The 15,000-nt window shown below is 31.9% G+C and overlaps 2 protein-coding genes across 4 annotated transcripts in view; both read left to right on the top strand.

The window, feature by feature from the left end:
* The window catches only part of LOC122647934 (protein TIC 214-like), a 6,586-nt gene extending 3,061 nt beyond the window's left edge, over positions 1 to 3,525 (top strand). For all 3 annotated transcript variants that reach the window (XM_043841226.1, XM_043841227.1, XM_043841228.1), the window contains exon 2: positions 1 to 3,525. This exon is cut by the window's left edge. In XM_043841226.1, coding sequence (XP_043697161.1) covers positions 1 to 2,875 — 2,875 coding nt within the window. In that variant the 3' untranslated portion in view covers positions 2,876 to 3,525.
* Positions 3,526 to 3,531: 6 nt separating this feature from the next.
* On the top strand, positions 3,532 to 5,939 carry LOC122647936 (NAD(P)H-quinone oxidoreductase subunit H, chloroplastic). The gene has a single exon (XM_043841229.1). The coding sequence runs from the start codon at positions 3,536 to 3,538 to the stop codon at positions 4,715 to 4,717; it is 1,182 nt and encodes a 393-aa protein (XP_043697164.1). The 5' UTR covers positions 3,532 to 3,535; the 3' UTR covers positions 4,718 to 5,939.
* The last annotated feature ends 9,061 nt before the right edge of the window (positions 5,940 to 15,000 follow it).

Consider the following 15,000-nt stretch of genomic DNA (forward strand, 5'->3'; position numbering starts at 1 on the left):
AGGTATTCAGGTAAAGATTCTCTTTCCTTTCTGTTTGAAACCTTGGTATAGATCTAAGCTACGATCGCACCATAGAGATCCAATGAAAACAAAAGGCAAAAAAGCTAATTTTTGTTTTTTAACAGTCTGGGGAATGGAAACGGAACTTCCTTTTGGTTCTCCCCGAAAACAACCATCTTTTTTTAAACCCATTTTTAAAGAACTCGAAAAAAAAATTCAAAAAGTGAAAAAGAAATTTTTTTTAGTTCTAAAAAATTTAAAAGAAAAAAAAAAAAAAAGATCGAGTGACAACGAAAATCTAAAAAATTCACAAAATTCTATAATTAGAAATCAGATTATTCATGAATCATCCATTCGAGTCAGATCCACGGATTGGACAAATTATTCACTGGCAGAAAAAAAAACGAAGAATCTAGCTAATAGGACAAACACAATTAGAAATCAAATAGAAAAAATCACAAAAGACAAGAAAAAAATATTTCTAACCTCAGAGATAAATATTAATCCTAAGGAAACAAGTTGTGATATTAAAAAATCAAAATCGACGAAAAATTTTTGGCAGATATTAAAAAGAAGAAATACCCGATTAATACGTAAATGGCATTTTTTTTTTAAATTTTTCATTGAAAAGATACACATAGATACTCTTCTATATATCATTAATATTCCCAGGATCAATGCACAACTTTTCCTTGAATCAACAAACAAAATTATTGATAAATACATTTACAATTACAATACTAAAATAAATCAAGAAGATATTAATGAAACAAATCAAAATACAATTCACTCTATTTCGACTATAAAAAAGTCGCTTTTTAATACTAGTAATAAAAATTCGCAGATTTCTTGTGATCAATCTTCCTTGCCACAAACATATGTTTTTTACAAATTATCGCAAACTCAAGTTATTAATAAGTATCGCTTGAGATCTGTACTTCAATACCACGGAACATCTCTTTTTCTTAAGGATATAATAAAGAATTTTTTTGAAACACAAGAAATACTTCATTCCGAATCAAGGCATAAGAAATTTCGGAATTCTAGAATTAATGAATGGAAAAACTGGTTAAAGGGTCATTATCAATATGATGTATCTCAGACTAGATGGGCTAGATTAGTACCACAAAAATGGCGAAATAGAGTCAATCAACGCCGTAGGGCTCAAAATAAAGATTCAAAAAAATTGGGTTCATATGAAAAAGACCAATTAATTCATTCCGAAAAAGAAAACGATTCTACGGTGGAGTCATTACCGAATCAAAAAGAAAAATTTAAAAAACACTACAGATATGATCGTTTATCACATAAATATATTAATTATAATTATGAAAGTAGGAAGGACTTATATATTTATGGATCACCCTTACAAGTAAACGAGAGTCGAAAGATTCCCTATAATTACAACACACATAAACTTGAATCGTTTTATGGGCTAGAAGATATCTCTATTAATGATTATCTAGGGGAAGATTATCTTATTGAGACGGAGAAAAATCCAGATAGAAAATATTTTGATTGGGGGATTCTCCATTTTTTTCTTATAAAAAAGGCCAATATTGAGGCCTGGGCCAATATGGATACTGGGACCAACATTCAAAAAAATACTAAGACTGGGACTGATTATTATCAAAATAAAATACAAATAATAGAGAAAATGGATAAAAAAGATCTTTTTTTTCTCACGATTCATCAAGAAATCAACCCATCCAAGCAAAGGTTTTTTTTTTTGAAGAATGAAGAAATACTAAATCGTCCCGTATCGAATTTGAAATTTTGGTTCTTCCCAGAATTACTCCTACTATTTGATGCATATAAGATGAAACCGTGGGTCATACCAATCAAATTACTTCTTTTAAATTTGAATAGAAATAAAAACATTAGTGAAAATAAAAACATCAATAGAAAAGAAAAAGGGGATCTTTTTATATCATCTAAAAAAAAAAAATCTCTTGAATTGGAGAATCGAAATCAAAAAGAACCGCTAGGACAAGGAGATTTTGAATCAGTTCTACCAAAGCAACAAAAAGATCTTGAAGAAGATTATGCGGGATTAAACATTCAAAAAGGTAGAAAGAAAAAGAAAAAGAAATTCAAGAGCAATAGCAATACAGAATGGTACTTAGATTCTTTCCTGAAAAAATATTTTATTTTTCAATTCAGATGGAATGATCCTTTGAGTCAAAGAATGATAAATAATATCAAGGTATATTGTCTCCTGCTTAGACTGATAAACCCAAAAGAAATTATTATATCCTCTATTCAAAGAGGAGAACTGAGTCTGAACGTAATGCTGATTCAGAGGGATCTAACTTTTACAGAATTGATAAAAAGGGGGATATTTATTATCGAACCGATTCGTCTGTCTATAAAATGGGATGGAAAATTTTTTATGTATCAAACCATAAGTATTTCATTAGTCCATAAAAGTAAACAACAAACTAATCAAAGATACCGAGAAAAAAGATATATTGATAAGAATGATTTTGATGGATCGATCGCAAGATATGAAAAAATGGTTGGGGGTGGGAGTGAAAATTACTATGATTTGCTTGTTCCTGAAACTATTTTATCGCCTAAACGTCGTAGAGAATTGAGAATTTTAATTTGTTTCAATTTTAAGAATGGAAATGCTCTAGATAGAAATCTAATATTTTGGAATGGAAACAACGTAAGGAACTGTGGTAAATTTTGGAATGAGAACAAAGATGTTGATAGAGATAAATTCATTAACATGAAATTGAAGTTCTTTCTTTGGCCCAATTATCGATTAGAAGATTTAGCTTGTATAAATCGCTATTGGTTTAATACCAATAATGGTAGTCGTTTCAGTATGTCAAGGATACATATGTATCAACGATTGAAAATTAGTTGATACTATATATTCGTGTCATATCTGCTATATGAAGGTAAACAGACGCCCCCTGTATTACATTTTGACACAGGATTGAATGACGTATCAATTCAATCTAGGAATGAATTGATAAAACTTAATTTAATAAATTTGATAGAAAAAGAAGAAAAAAAAAAAAGAGTACATGAATAAATTCAGATGGTTTTGTATACTAGATTAAAGGGTCTGGCATTATTATTACTGATTGGTAAAATCCATATCTGTAGAAAAGAAAGAAATATAGGAAAAGAATTCTTTATATGGTAAAAAATTCATTTATCTCGATTATTTCACAAGAAAAAGAAAAAAAAGAAGAAAACAGAGGATCTGTTGAATTTCAAATATTCAATTTCACCAATAAGATACGGAGGCTTACTTCACATTTGGAATTGCACAGAAAAGACTATTTATCTCAGCGAGGTCTACGGAAAATTTTGGGAAAACGTCAACGGCTGTTGGCTTATTTGTCAAAGAAAAATGGAGTCCGTTATAAACAATTAATTAGTCAGTTGGATATTCGAGAGGCAAAAACTCGTTAATTTGAAGATTCGTTTTGAATTATTTGATTTATTAGATCTTGAATTTTTATGAATTTCGTTTCGTTTTCAGCAATTGATGGAATAATGAATCGGGAAAAAAGATATGACTGTACCAGTTACAAGAAAAGACCTTATGATAGTCAATATGGGTCCTCACCATCCATCAATGCATGGTGTTCTTCGACTCATCGTTACTTTAGATGGTGAAGATGTTATTGACTGTGAACCCATATTGGGTTATTTACACAGAGGAATGGAAAAAATTGCAGAAAACCGAACAATTATACAATATCTGCCTTATGTAACACGTTGGGATTATTTAGCTACTATGTTCACAGAGGCAATAACAGTAAATGGACCAGAACAGTTGGGAAACATTCAAGTACCTAAAAGAGCTAGCTATATCAGAGCTATTATGCTGGAACTAAGTCGTATAGCTTCTCATTTGTTATGGCTTGGTCCTTTTATGGCAGATATCGGTGCACAGACACCTTTTTTCTATATTTTCAGAGAGAGAGAGTTGATATATGATCTATTTGAAGCTGCCACAGGTATGCGAATGATGCATAATTATTTCCGTATCGGAGGAGTAGCTGCTGATTTACCTCATGGCTGGATAGATAAATGTTTGGATTTCTGCAATTATTTTTTAACAGTGGTTGCTGAATATCAAAAGCTTATTACGCGGAATCCCATTTTTTTGGAACGAGTTGAGGGGGTGGGCATTATTGGTGGAGAAGAAGCAATAAATTGGGGTTTATCAGGACCAATGCTACGAGCTTCCGGAATCGAGTGGGATCTTCGTAAGGTTGATCATTATGAATGTTACGACGAATTTGATTGGGAAATTCAATGGCAAAAAGAAGGAGATTCATTAGCTCGTTATTTAGTACGAATTAATGAAATGAAGGAATCCATAAAAATTATTCAACAGGCTCTGGAAGGAATTCCGGGGGGACCCTATGAAAATTTAGAAGTCCGACGCTTTGATAGAACAAAGGATTCTGAATGGAATGATTTTGAATATCGATTCATTAGTAAAAAGCCTTCTCCCACTTTTGAATTGTCGAAACAAGAACTTTATGTAAGAGTGGAAGCCCCAAAAGGAGAGCTGGGAATTTTTCTGATAGGAGATCAGAGTGTTTTTCCTTGGAGATGGAAAATTCGTCCACCGGGTTTTATTAATTTGCAAATTCTTCCTCAATTAGTTAAAAGAATGAAATTGGCTGATATTATGACAATACTAGGTAGTATAGATATTATTATGGGAGAAGTTGATCGTTGAAATGATAATTGATACGACAGAAACACAAGCTATCAATTTTTTTTCCAGACCGGAATCCTTAAAAGAGGCCTATGAGCTCATATGGCTGCTTGTCCCTATTTTTTCTCCTGTATCAGGAATCACTATAGGGGTACTGGTTATTGTGTGGTTAGAAAGAGAAATATCCGCAGGGATACAACAACGTATTGGACCTGAATACGCTGGCCCTTTGGGAATTCTTCAAGCTCTAGCAGATGGAACCAAACTACTTTTCAAAGAGGATATTCTTCCATCTAGAGGGGATACTCGTCTATTCAGTATTGGACCATCTATCGCGGTCATATCCATTCTATTAAGTTATTCAGTAATTCCTTTTGGCTATCGTCTTGTTCTAGTCGATCTCAATATAGGTGTTTTTTTATGGATTGCCATTTCAAGTATTGCTCCTATTGGACTTCTTATGTCAGGATATGGATCGAATAATAAATATTCTTTTTCGGGTGGTCTACGAGCTGCTGCTCAATCGATTAGTTATGAAATACCATTAACTCTATGTGTGTTATCAATATCTCTACGTGCGATTCGTTGGGGCATAAACTTTTATTTAATTTACTTTTTTACTTAAATTTTCTAATTTACTTTAACTTTATTTGAACTTTGACTTTGGTTTCTAGTAAAGAAGTTGAATGTATTGACTAGATTACTTTAATTTTTTATTGATCATTCCAGTTAATGAACTTAAGCAGATAGTTATATGAGTGAAACAAAACAGCTTAAAAATTCGCAGTAAAAAGATTGAGTCTCTTTCCCTATGTACAAGAGTTGGGTGGAAGTAAACATAAGTAAAGCAGTATAAACTATTTACCCCAAGATTGATTGATTAATCATCAGGGCTTGAAGCGGGTGCAAAAGATTAAATGTATGGAGTTTTTACTATTGCATGTATTACCATACCGGGGATCAAACAAAAAAGAGTGGACGGTTAGTAACACCAAGGTACACAAAGGATTAGTAATAGAGCTAATGTAAGTTTGGACTACATAAAAGGAATTTTAATGGGGCTTTAAGTTGGTAGAAATGATCAAGAAGTACTTTCCCATGATCCCGATTCAGAGTATCCTCCTATCCACTGATTAAAGAAATGACTATCAGGAACGAAGTAATCTTTTTATTTTTTTTTAGAGTCCCCTTTTCTGAGAAAGAAGAATAGGAACGAAAGAAATGGAATGCAATTGCATGCAATAGAAAAAAAGGAAAAATATTTTTTTTTTTTTTTTTTTTTTTCCATATTCTATCCATAGTAATAGAGATAGAATTCTTATTATGATTCATGAACTAATCTAAAGTCTAATTCTTTTTCGGAATCGAAAGATATGGGTCGAAATTTCTATTGATATTGATAGAACGAGTATTTTATTGAAGGATTAAGTTATTACTAAACAAAGAAAAATTGGAATTTGAAAATGAAAGATGAGATCAATTCGGAAGCACTTTTTTTATTATAGCAGACAGAATTCTATTGGTCTAATTCAGGACTCTCCGATCTATCTTTACACTACTCTATTTACCTTACAAAGATATCGAGATAATGCTGAAGTGATCCTTAGATTTATTTGTGGCCTTCGAGGAGCCGTATGAAGCTGAAGTCTCATGTACGGTTCTGTAATAGCGATTGGAACAATGCTGTTATCACCGACTATAATTATCTAACAGTTCGAGTACAGTTGATATAATTGAGGCGCAATCCAAATATGGTTTTTGGGGGTGGAATTTGTGGCGGCAACCCGTAGGGTTTGCTGTTTTTCTAATTTCTTCCCTAGCAGAATGTGAGAGATTACCTTTTGATTTACCAGAAGCAGAGGAAGAATTAGTAGCGGGTTATCAAACCGAATATTCAGGTATCAAATTTGGTTTATTTTACGTTGCTTCTTATCTAAATCTACTAGTTTCTTCATTATTTGTAACAGTTCTTTATTTGGGGGGTTGGAATCTTTCTATTCCGTACATATTCATTCCTGAGCTTTTCGAAATAAATAAGGCAGGCGGGGTCTTTGGAACGACAATTGGTATCTTTATTACATTAGCTAAAGCTTATTTGTTCCTATTCATTCCTATCACAACAAGATGGACTTTGCCTAGGATGAGAATGGACCAACTATTAAATCTTGGGTGGAAATTTCTTTTACCTATTTCTCTAGGTAATCTATTATTGACAACTTCTTCTCAACTTTTTTCGCTGTAAAGGAATACCATATTCTAGATTATAGATTCATACCTTCTCTCAAACAAGAGAAAAAAAACATCAAATTATTTGAATTTTATTCATAGATATTCACGATATGCTCCCTATGGTAACTGGGTTCATGAATTATGGTCAACAAACAGTACGAGCTGCAAGGTACATCGGTCAAAGTTTCATGATTACCTTATCCCATGCGAACCGTTTACCTGTAACTATTCAATATCCTTATGAAAAAATTGATCACATCAGAGCGTTTCCGCGGTCGAATCCACTTTGAATTTGATAAATGCATTGCTTGTGAAGTCTGTGTTCGTGTATGCCCTATAGATCTACCCGTTGTAGATTGGAGATTGGAAACGGATATTCGAAAGAAACGATTGTTTAATTACAGTATTGATTTTGGAATCTGTATATTTTGCGGTAACTGCGTCGAGTATTGTCCAACAAATTGTTTATCGATGACTGAAGAATATGAACTTTCTACTTATGATCGTCACGAATTGAATTATAATCAAATTTCTTTGGGTCGGTTGCCGATGCTAGTAATTGGGGATTACACAATTCGAACAATTACGAATTCGACTCAAATAAAAATAGCTACGGGAAACCCCTTGACTCAAAAACGATTACCAATTACTAAGATTCGGTTTTGATCTAAAGGGGGAGGCTTCTTTCATTTTGCTTGGTCAATAACTAAAAATCCTAGCTATTGATTGGTGAGAATCACGTCTTAATTTGAATTGAAAATTGATTCATATACCGTGATGAGTTCGAAACATCAAATTTCGTCTTGTCTTTCAGATTCGGATATAGAATGGAATTTGTCCAATAACAGTATATACATCTAAGAGTATCTACATCAATTCACACCCATTAGAATTTAATTCAATTAGGAGCGTAAACGTATTATATAAATTATATAAAATATAAATAGGGTAATTTATTTTTTCCCGGTCCGGTCAGGTCAATAAGGTCATGAAAGATTTCGACTTATTTATTTCTTATTTTACATATAAATAATATATAATGGATTTACCTGGGCAAATACATGATTTTCTTTTAGTATTTCTGGGATCAGGCCTTATACTAGGGGGGTCTGGGAGTAGTATTACTACCAATCCCATTTTTCTGCCTTTTCATTGGGATTGGTTCTTGTTTGTATATCCTTATTCTATATTCCATCGAACTCCCATTTTGTAGCTGCTGCACAGCTCCTTATTTATGTGGGAGCCATAAATGTCTTAATCATATTTGCTGTGATGTTCATGAATGGTTCAGAATATTACAACGATTTCCATCTTTGGACTGTTGGAGATGGTGTCACTTCACTGGTTTGTACAAGTATTTTTGTTTCACTAATTACTACTATCCTAGACACATCATGGTACGGGGTTATTTGGACTACAAGATCAAACCAGATTATAGAACAGGACTTGATAAGTAATGGTCAACAAATTGGGATTCATTTATCAACAAATTTTTTTCTTCCATTTGAACTCATTTCTATAATTCTTTTAGTTGCTTTAATAGGCAATTGCTATGGCGCGTCAGATTCAGTGAAAAAAATACTTAGAATTAGAAATCCAAATAAATCAAAATTAATAAGAAATAAGCTGTCTTATTTCATCTATATTTACTTCAATTCTATTTTTTAATTTTTCACGTATAAAATAACAATGAAAATGTTTTTAGTTCGATGTATTTACTAACACCTACCTTTGTTCTTGTTATATCCTTTCTAGTCACTAGTCAATTGAATCGGTTGAATTTTTTGTTCCTATTGAAATGAATCTAGATTGATGAGGGGTTGTTCAATGATGCTCGAACATGTACTTGTTTTGAGTGCTTATTTATTTTCTATCGGTATCTATGGATTGATCACGAGCCGAAATATGGTTAGAGCACTTATGTGTCTTGAACTTATACTGAATGCAATTAATATTAATTTCGTAACATTCTCTGATTTTTTTGATAGTCGCCAATTAAAAGGAGACATTTTCTCGATTTTTGTTATAGCTATTGCAGCCGCTGAAGCGGCCATTGGGTTAGCTATTGTTTCGTCAATTTTTCGAAACAGAAAATCAACTCGTATCAATCAATCGAATTTGTTGAATTGAAAATTGAATAAATATAAAAGAATAAAATTAAGTAGAATAAAAATCAAATAAAAAGAAAATCATCTATATAAATAACCAACTCGAATTAGCATCTACGACAAACACGTATGACTAAGTTAGTTAAAATGAATAGAAGGTTTGCTAAAGCTAAGAAATCCAAGTATCTTGGCCTTCTCTCATCAGCAGATCCAGAAGTAAAGTAAAGTAAATTGATTAAAAAATTTCTGATAAATCGTTGATTCGTCTGGTATCTATAACATTTACTACTTTATTTTTACTAGATCGAAAATTTATGACGTTCAAAAATTTATAGATCCAATGTCACATTCAGTAAAGATTTATGATACATGTATAGGATGTACTCAATGTGTACGAGCCTGCCCCACAGATGTATTAGAAATGATACCTTGGGACGGATGTAAAGCTAAGCAAATTGCCTCTGCTCCAAGAACAGAGGATTGTGTAGGTTGTAAGAGATGTGAATCCGCCTGTCCAACAGATTTCTTGAGTGTCCGGGTTTATTTATGGCATGAGACAACTCGCAGTATGGGTCTAGCTTATTGATATGTTCCAGAAAACTCCAATTGAATCCATTTGATTTCTCTTTACCGACAAAACCCGTACTCGAAATAGAAATAATAAAAAATATAATATTTTGAGTACGGGTTTTTCTGGTCAAAGCATATCTTGTTTTTACCACGAATTCTTTTCCTTGGTTAACAATAATTGTAATTTTTCCGATATCCGCGTGGGTCTTTTTTAATTTTCTTTCTTCCCCATAAAGGAAATAAGGTGATTCGCTGGTATACTTTTATGTATATGTTTATTAGAACTTCCTTCTGAATGACCTATGCATTCTGTTATCATTTCAAATTCGACGATCCATTAATCCAACTCGAGGAGGATTCTAAATGGATAAATATTTTTGATTTTCACTGGAGATTAGAATTGATGGACTTTCCAGGACCCATTTTTTGACGGGATTCATTACAACTTAGCTACTTTAGCAGCTTGGCCAGTTACTCGAGATTCCCGATTGTTCCATTTCTTGATGTTAGCAATGTACAGCAATGTCAAATAGGATCACTTTCTTCTCGAGACCTTTTTTTCTTTTTTCATCATGTGTGAGTTAGAATTAATTCCTGTTTATCTATCTTCTATTCATGGGGGAAGAAACTGTCTGTATTCTATTACAAAGCTTATTTCAAGATACACTGCTGGGGGTTCTATTTTTCTGTTAATAGGAGTTCCGGGTATGGGTTTATATGGTTCCAATGGACCAACATTAAATTTTAAAACATCAGCCACTCAATCATATCCTGGCATTGGAAATTTTATTCTATTTTGGATTTGATTTCTTATTGCTTATGCTGTCAAATCACCGATTATACCCCAATATGGTTACCGTACCCACGGAGAAGCACATTACAGTACATGTAAGCTTTTAGCCGGAATCTTATTAAAAATGGGAGCGTATGGGTTGATTCGGATCAATATGGAATTATTACCCCATGCTCATTCTATATTTTCTCCCTGGTTGATGATAGTAGGCACAGTGCAAATAATCTATGCAGCTCAACATCTCTCGGTCAACGTAACCAAAAAAAGAGAATAGCCTATTCCTCTGCATCTCATATGGGTTTCCCAATTATAGGAATTGCTTCCATAAGTGATACAGGACTCAACGGAGCTGTTTTACAAATAATCTCTCATGGATTTATTGGTGCTGCACTTTTTTCTTGGCAGGAACGAGTTACGATAGAATACGTCTTATTTATCTCGACGAAATGGGAGGAATAGCTATTCCAATGCCAAAATTTTTACGATGTTCAGTAGCTTCCTCGATGGCTCTCTTGCATTGCCGGGAATGAGTGTGTTTTGTTATGGAATTGATAGTGCTTTTTGGAATACTTACTAGCCCCAATATCTTTTAATGGCAAAAATACTAATTACTTTAGTAATGGCAATTGGAATGATATTAACTCCTATTTATTCATTATCTATGTCACGTCAGATGTTCTATGGATACAAGCTATTCAATGCTCCAAACTCTTATTTTTTTTGATACTGGACCACGAGAACTATTTGTTTCGATCTCTATCTTTCTACCTGTAATAGGTATTGGTATTTATCCAGATTTTGTTCTCTCAGTATCAGTTGACAAGGTCGAGGCTATTTTATCTAATTACTTTTATAGATTATAGTTTTTTAGATTAAAGATAGTTTCTGCAGAAAAAGACAAAAAAGAAAAATATAAAAATACTGGCATTTTTAAACGTTAGAAAAAAAGAAAGAAAAGTTTTTCTTTTTGAAAAAAAACGAAGTGAATTGGAATTGTAATCGGATAGCTTTATCGGTTGCTTGAGAACCATTTTGAATCGCTACTTGATTCAAATGGTTCTCAAAAACGTAGACAAAGTTCTGTCATATACGCTCTTCCTATATATTGGATTCGTCAGATCCTTTCTTCAATTAGCTGTTAATGTGAATGAACCATAACTATGTAACCTATTCCTAATAGATTGACCCCAAAATAGCATATCCACTGTGGGTAAGAAACCTAGAGAAGCTACAATTGCATGGAATTGAACCTTGCAAATTTTTTTTTGTTGAGACAGTGTAAATAAATCAGCAATATAGTCCAAGTAATAATGCCCAAGTTTCTTGGGGTCCCAATTCCAAGGCCCCCCCAGCCTCATTAGCCCACTGCTCCCGAAAGAATACCTATGGTTAAAAAGATAAACCCCTAGACTAATGACACGATAATTCCAATAATCCAATTGCTGAATCAATTGATACCTGTGAAAATTTCTAAAGGAAAAAGAAAAAGTATTTCGTAAAATATTGTTTCTTTCTATCTATACATTGAATCTCACCAAAGGAAAATGACCCAATTAATAAATGATTGTTTTTACCAAAAATCTCTATGTTTTTTCGAAATGTAATGACTAGAAGAGCTACTGGACAATAATGATCCGCATAAAAGAGCTGCATAGCTCAATACCATCATACTTACGTGCATCATTAACCACTGGATTTTAGAGCAGGTACCAACATTGGATTGCTGTAATTCAGTTAAAAGACCCGAAGTGGCAAACCCTTGGGTAAAATAGCACTTGGCGCGGTTATTACGCTTAAATGATTTTTATGATTCCATATTTTAGAACTATATGAATAATGGAGAAACTCCATGAAAGGAACATTAATGATTCATATAAATCACTTAATGGGAAATGTCCCGAAGAAATCCAACGAGTAATTAAGAATCCTGTTATAAAAAAAAGTGTAGTTATCATACCTTTGTCTGACGAATCATATAGTTCTACGATTCCATCAATTAATAGGCTCATCAAATGAATCGTAATTACAATTGAAACGACTGAAAAAGAGATATGAGTTAATATATGTCTGAAAGTCGAAAATATCACAAAGCAAAAATCTCTAAAATTAGAAAAGGACCTTCAATTACGGAATTGAAATCAGGAATTGAATTTCTTATAATTATAAGATTTTTTCCAATCTTTTAGAAGATGCCGTCACTCGGACTCGAACCGAGATGCTCTAGCACTGCTTCCTAAGAGCAGCGTGTCTACCAATTTCACCATGACGGCTTGTTCGAAATCATAATAGCCCATTCATATTCAATCGTCGAGATTTAAGGAGTCAATTCAATTGACATTTTTTAGGAAAGATTAAAATCGATGAAAAAAGACTCGTTTAAATTGTTATTTGAACGTTCAATAAATCTTAGCTTAGTATCTAGTATCTTGGGATGCTGTCAGTTTTAACAATGGACTTTCGCGCAGTTTAAGTTACCCCGAAATGGAAGAGTTGGAACTATTTAGTTCTGTCCTAAATTTAGGCATAGAACTACATACCTTTAAAATTGTCTATTTTTATTTCTTATTTATATATATTAATAAATATAAAATAAATATAAATAAGAAATTAATATTCTATTCTATTTTTATTCTAAATTTTCTCAATTCTAAAGAAATTTTCTATTTTTTATTCGATTTTCTAACCTATTTTACTCTAAATAAAATAGAATTATAAATAGATTTTGATTGGTCCTACAGTCCAATCACAGATCTATTTTGAATCACATAAAATGATTCTTCGTACATAAATATCGGTCTAAATGAAATTCAAGGTCTTTTATGGATTAGGTCGAAAACAGGGGTCTAGTGATTCAGAGAATAATGATTCAGAAAATTTTACAAATATTCTAATAAAATATAGATCTTAATTAGTTTCAAACGATTCAGTTATTTTGATTAAAAATATCTGTTTTGCTATAGAAAAAAGAAAAAAAGGTTTTCAACCTTCTTTAGACTTATTGATCATCTTCCAAAAAACTCTTAACTTAAATAGTGTAAGCCCATCTTAGTGATGTATAACTATTGGGGCAAGAAAATCTTTTCTAAAATAAAAGAAAAAGTTTTCTTATTCTTTTTTTTTATTATATTCTATTTTTTCATATTATTATTGTGTGTTATTTTGTGTTGTGAAAAGTTAATTGAATTGATGGGGAAAATAACAACCCCATCTCGAATATTTTGAAAAACATACTAAACAGAAAGGGAAACTTAAAGTTTCTATCTTGTGTTATATTTCTTTATCTATCCTAATTTTCTTATTAAAAATTTAAATAAGAAAATTAGGATAGATAAAGAATCCGATAGACACTAATTATTCTACATACCGCACCTTCTGATCAGTTAAAAATAAAAAATATTAGTGAATGTAAATCATTCATCTTAGAACTTATAAAGTTAAATTAAATTATCCAATTTATCAAGTCATGTTGATTCAGATTAGTCCAAGGCTTGATTACTTATTTGTCGCACAAAAAAACTTTTTGAATTTCCGGTAGAAAGAGATTTCGCTAACGAAAAAGCTTTTTACCGCCGCCCAATATCCCTTTTTTTTCCAAATATTTTTACGAATACGCTTTTTTGACATAGAACTACGTTTCTTTGGAACTGCCATTGAAAAATAAGGAAGATTGCTATAGTTGAATGTGAAAGACATGTATTGTTTAAAATGGATAGCTCTTTTTCTATTCCTATTCATTATCTATCTATTTCTTCCATAGATGATATCTCTTTCATAACATCGACAAATATAGATACATATAGTTGGGATAGAGTATCGTGGGGAACAAAAAAAAAAAGAGAAAAGCTTAAGTTACTTAATTAAAGAATATTAAAGAAAATAATATCTCTAACATTTTTCATTAATTGATCAAACTCGAAGAGAGAGTACATCTAATTCAAATTTTGAAATTCGAATGAGACTAGTAATTAATCTGTTAAACAATACATTATAAGACCTTTTAGTAATTTCGTCTTCTAGTTCTATGTGAAGTGACGTGGCGGATATCATAGGATTTCCTATAAGCATAAGTTTGTTTTATTGGATCAAGTTTTTGGTGATTCTATGATCCATAATCCAAATCAAGTACTATATTTTGTTTTGGTCTACTTTTTACTTTGCTCTATGGATAGAAATTCTAAATTATCATAATCATAAAAATACGTACCAATTAATTATTAATTATTGGAAATTAGTTATCGCAATAGTATTAATGGAATTACTGAAATTTTCCTATCCTTTATCTTTTAAATATTTTAGTTTTTAAGGTTAATAACTAAGTAGTAACTTTTCATTAGCGACTTGGTCATCTAATTTGACCAATTGCAACCCTCTTGATTTGAATTGAATATTGGAAGTATTGGGAAAATTTTTAGAATAATTAAAATTGAAAAAAATTTACTTTTTCATATCTTGATTTTTGGACTCCTTCAAAAGAGATAAGAGCTGGCGAATCGAAAATAATTAATAATAATAAAAAGTTTGATTTTCTTATGGAACATACATATCAATATGCGTGGATCATACCATTCCTTCCACTTCCAGTTCCTATGTTAATAGGGGTGGGA

This window comes from Telopea speciosissima, unplaced genomic scaffold (genome assembly GCF_018873765.1).
Source record: "Telopea speciosissima isolate NSW1024214 ecotype Mountain lineage unplaced genomic scaffold, Tspe_v1 Tspe_v1.0289, whole genome shotgun sequence".
NCBI lineage: Eukaryota > Viridiplantae > Streptophyta > Magnoliopsida > Proteales > Proteaceae > Telopea > Telopea speciosissima.